The 5,204-nt window shown below is 39.5% G+C and overlaps 1 protein-coding gene across 1 annotated transcript; it reads right to left on the reverse strand.

Annotated features, from left to right (window-relative positions):
• Window positions 1-2,740: 2,740 nt before the first annotated feature.
• On the reverse strand, window positions 2,741-4,533 carry LOC131488587 (olfactory receptor 51I2-like). Its single transcript, XM_058690451.1, has 2 exons — window positions 3,578-4,533; window positions 2,741-2,756 (listed from the first exon to the last, which is right to left on the reverse strand). Exons 1-2 carry the CDS (start codon window positions 4,504-4,506, stop codon window positions 2,741-2,743), a joined length of 945 nt encoding a protein of 314 aa, XP_058546434.1. The 5' UTR covers window positions 4,507-4,533.
• Between the last annotated feature and the right edge of the window lie 671 nt (window positions 4,534-5,204).

Genomic DNA, 5,204 nt, shown 5'->3' on the forward strand with positions numbered 1-5,204 from the left:
TTGGCTAGTCGAGAGTTCCTGGGCTATAAGTCTAATGGCCTGTGTATTCTAGTCATTTGGATGCTTTCAAGGGAGTTCAGGCTCAGAGTGTCCATAATTGAACTCATGATATTCTTTGCCCAAATAAGTTTCTTTATTCATGTTTCATATTTCAGTTAATCATGCCACCATTTACCCTGAAGTGTCCCAAACAATCAGTCATCCTTGGCCTTTCCTTTTTCTTCTCTTAGTCTTCATATTTGATCCAAAGTCAAGTTATATAATTTCTACTTATATAATAAGTTTGAACCCATCTCCTTCTCTTTATCTCCACACCCCTAGTCCAAGTTTCCACTAAATCTCATCTTGACTATTTTGCTAGCCTTCTAACTGATAATTTAATATGTTCTCTACAACAAAATATTAAAAAAAATGATGTTTTTAAAATAAATGTGGTCATGTCAAAATGATCCTCATCCCTGATTAACACACTAATTATTTCCCATATTTCTGATTGGTTCTCATTTGTGTTTTTCACATTTATCTTAAGCCATAGGTTCTTTGCTCTTTGACTTCCTGGTAGCACTACTTTTCATTCCATTCCTTTACTGTGCCATGCTTCCCTTTCCACAAGTTCTTTGGAGAAAAAGTTTTATTTGCCTAATATACCTTCCCCTAAACACTCTCCTTTTTCCTAGTTAACTTGTATTCAGAATTTGGACATCACCATAATTATCACTTATTGAGAAAAGCCATTCCTGATCCTTTGAACAGGTGAAATACGCTTATTGTGTACTTTCATCTATTAATTAATCTATTTATTTAGTCACCATGGTGAGCAGAATTCTAAAACACTACAAAAATATCCTGTTCTAGTTCCCAAAACCTTTGTATATGTGAAATATCAATTCTATGATTATGTTATTATATGGCACAGCTGACTTTAAGATAGGTGTGCTTGAGCCCACATGAGCCCTTAGAAGAGACATTTCTGCAGCTAGCTGGTGACAGGAGTTAGAGATATTCAAAGCATGAGAAGAATGTGATGCATTGTTGCTAGTTTGGTGATGAAGAGGGTCATGTGAGAAGGAGTGTGGAGCCTTAAGGAACTGAGGAAGACCAATAGACAGCAGTTGCACAACCTTAAGGAACTGGCTTCTGCCAACAGCTCAAATGAACTTGGAAACAGATTCTTCTCCAGGGCTTCCAGGTAAGAACCCAGTTGGCTGACACTTTGATTTTGGCCTTATGAGACCCCCAGTTAGAGAATCTAGCCAAGCCCATCCTCCAGAATGTGAAGTAATAAATGGGTGTTATTTTAAGATAAAAAATTTTTTTTGTAATTTTTTAATGCAGCAGTGGAAAACTAATATAGTAGCTGAATACATTTTTAGTGCTATTAACATTAAGTACTATTAAAATGAGTGCAAACTTTGCATTCAGAATGCAGTGTAGAACAAAAGTGTTAGGCTCTTCCTTCATTGAACTTATAGTCTACTGGGGGAAGAGGAGCCTAAATGGATAGCTCTTAATTCATTGTAAATTTACATTTATTTCGGTATATATTTAGTCTAGTCCCGCAAATCTTTGAATGTGGTAAAATACCACTCCTGTGATTGTGTTGTGTTATATGGCACAGTTGACCTTAAGACAGGGAGTTTATATTCATATGGGTTGAGATAATTACAAGAGCCTTTAAAAGAAGGGACATTTCTGTAACTGGTGACTGAAGAAGTCAGAGATATTTAATTGATGTGTATTCCTTCCATAAAAAAATCAAGTTTGGTTTTGGTACCTTTATATTATGATCAACTAGCAGAGTGCTTGGCACATAGGGATCACTAAAGAATAAACAAACTATTTGTTAACACATAAAAGGTAAAATCCTCCCAAGTTAGATAGCTGGTAAGTGTAAGAGACAGGCTTAGAATTTGAATAAGGCTTGTTTCCTGACTCTACAGTTTGTGTTCTTAACCACTATAACCCAGTGCAGACAGTATATACTAAGATATTGTGATATTGAACCTCATACTTTTGAGAGGATGGGGAGTGGTTAAGAAGAGAGACAGACATCCCCTTTCAGCTTCACTTTGTATGAAGGTATACTCAAGCAGAAATATATTAAAAAATCTTAGTATTGTAATTTTTTTCCTACAAAAATTCTTTACGGAGCCAGAGTATTTCATTGATGTGTGAAGGGCATAAAGTCTGGGAAAAGGGCCCAGGAGATCCCATAGGGTGAAAAAGTAGGAAACCTTCACTAGGTTGAGGAGCCTTAGTTCAATCAGTTAGCTGTTTTGCACCTCTCACATCTCCAGGTCAGCTATCCAAGTTCAACTAGAAGCCTTTTCACAAACTTTTGCAATCATTTATATGTATTCTTTTTCCCCATTCAAATTCATTTATATATTCAAAAGAATCATTAAGCAGCTATTACTCCACAAACACCACTAAAACTGAGTATATTTTGGCACGCTTGGGGTTTACAGTCTAGTCGAGTGATAGACTGTTGCATATTGCATATGTGCATATATTGCATAGGAGACAAACACAGTCCAGTGAATAATGTGGAGAAGAGAATTGGACAAATTTTCTGAGAAATTAGGCTTCTACTTGACTAATAAGAAGTGTAGCTAGAAATGAGATATAGGTAGGTGGGGAGATGAGAACATTGCAGGCAAAGTAAATGGTGTCTGGGAAGACCCTGAGACCAGATAAAAGCTTAAGCTGATAGTCTTTTGGCTCTAGTTTTACTTGTATGTCAATACACTTTTAACCTGCAATACATACTCCTAACTTATTTTATAGTAAAATATTTAATAAATGATTTATATGTTTTTTTGGCAAACCAAACTACCTAGCATGGTATATGCAGTTAGCATATAAGTTATGTTAGTATGTGCAGTTCCGTATAATTCTGTACAAATTGTACAATCTTCTGGCTTCATCCCATACCACTCCTTCTTCAACCCCTACACCACAGTCACACCTGTGTAGGTATAACAAGTGGTAGAGACATAAAGAAGTGCAGGCATGCTTAACTTTCCATGAACACATTTACTTCTTCAAGACACGGAGCCTTTTATTTCATATTGCTCTTTTTTCCTGGATTTTTATCTTTCTTACTGAATTCCTACTTTGCCTAGAGAAACCCTACACATTTTTCAAGGTGAAATAAAAAACATTCCCTCCTTTGTAGAGGTTTTCTGATCTTCCCAGGCAATTTCTGGCCGCTACCAATTTGCAGTTCCTCTAGTAACCTCTTGCACAGGACTTTATTGTTGTACTTGTATGCTGGTGTGTATTTACTTGCCTTTATCCTCATACAACAATGTGTTTCTGGAGAGAAAGGATCATGTTTAATATATTTTTCAGTCTTTAATCCTCAGCACTATTTACAGTAAAAAGTAAATCGTGAATGTAAATTTGAAACAAATAATCCTGATGGTCTTCCCACTTCCTGAGTAGGAATTTCCAATGCTTTATGAGGGTAGCAGGTTCCTGCAAAGTACAGCAACAAGTTTCCTTTATGGTACCCGGACCCAATTATATTTCATAGTTTGATCAGTCTTGGGCCTTTCTCTTTAGCATCCTAAACATGGCTTCCCTGATGGGCTTGGATTTCACACTGTAGATGATGGGGTTGAGCACAGGGGGTACCACCAGGTATACATAGGCAACAAGGGCATGTGCAATGGGGGACAAGTGCCTCCCAAAACGGTGGATCATGGACATGGTAATGCCTGGAATGAAAAAGACAAAGACAGCCAGGATATGGGAAACACAGGTGTTGAAGGCTCGGATGCGCTCCCTGGGAGATGCCAGTCCCAAGATTGTGTGTAGGATAAGAATATAGGATAGGATGATGAGCAGAGAGTCTATGCCTCCAGTGGACAATACCACATAGAGCCCATAGATGATGTTTATGGTGATGTCAGCACAGGCTCTTCTCATCACATCAGGATGAAAACAGAACGAGTGGGACAAAAGGATTTTGTTAGGGCAGAAGTTCAAGCGTTTAAGCAGGAAAGGCACTGGGAAGAGAGACAGGGCAGCACGGGCCACAATGGCCATCCCAATCCTGATGATGACATTATTGGTGAGGACAGTTGCATAGCGAAGAGGGTTCGAGATGGCCACAAAGCGGTCAAATGACATGGCCAGGAGCACTGACGACTCCACCACAGAGAAGGAATGGAGGAAGAACATCTGGACCAGGCAGGCATTGAAGCCTATGAGCCTGTGGCCAAACCAGAGCACAGCCAAGGTGGTGGGCAGTGTGGACAGGGTGAGGCCCACGTCGGTGAGGGCCAGCATGGACAAGAAGTAGTACATGGGCTGGTGCAGGCTGGGAGTCTTCCTCACAGCCAAGAGGATCAGGCAGTTTCCAGTGAGGGCCACAGTGTACATGGAGGAGAAGGGGATAGAGATCCATCCATGAACAGCCTCATGCCCTGGGATGCCAATCATCAGGAAGGCATGTGGCTGGAAGAAGGAGATGTTGACATAGGTCTGGGAAGGGAGCATCTTTGGGAAGCAGTTGAAGTCTCCAGAAAGATGTGACCTCTTCAGTCTGGGCAGACAGAAAGATGGTGATAGGACACTTGTTATTAGGAAGATATTTGTTTATGCTGTATATAATTTTTCATTAATTATTTCTCATCTTCTCAGCTCTTTGTATTATTAACCATTCCAGGAATGTACATACATTAGCTAATATGTCCCCCAAACAAATGCAGAATGTAGGGGATAGTTTAACTTCCTCATAATTACTGGAAAATAAATGGCTGAAATGGATTTACATTTCACGTATACTGTTGCCCTACTTAGAGAAACAAAAGGGTACTAATTTTCTTGGACACAGAGCTGGGTTTCTGAATAATTCTCTGAATCAGTAAATTTCTGTGCTTTAGGAAAGTAGACTCCTTCATTTCCTCTGCTTCATCTAGAGGCATAGATCTGCTGTCTCTGGAAGTCCAGGCCTCCTTACTTTTCTTGCTGCTTCTGACATATGCTCATCTCCTTACCATTGGCTCCTCCTCCTGGCAGCAGCTGAAGAGAGGGGAATCTCAGACTCACTAACCAGACCTCCATCCTTCTAAGTAGTATAGAAGGGATTGTATTTTGGCCCAAGGTACTTACCTTGCTTGTCATAGCCTTCTCTACCTCTTCACATCCTGAAGGAGCCCAGAAAAACTGCAACTAAGATACTTACCTTTATACCA

Source organism: Neofelis nebulosa, chromosome 10 (assembly GCF_028018385.1).
Source record: "Neofelis nebulosa isolate mNeoNeb1 chromosome 10, mNeoNeb1.pri, whole genome shotgun sequence".
Taxonomy (NCBI): domain Eukaryota; kingdom Metazoa; phylum Chordata; class Mammalia; order Carnivora; family Felidae; genus Neofelis; species Neofelis nebulosa.

Excerpts from the sequence above, each read along its gene's own strand:
- LOC131488587 (XM_058690451.1), bottom strand. The coding sequence starts at position 4,506 with ATGCTCCCTTCCCAGACCTATGTCAACATCTCCTTCTTCCAGCCACAT.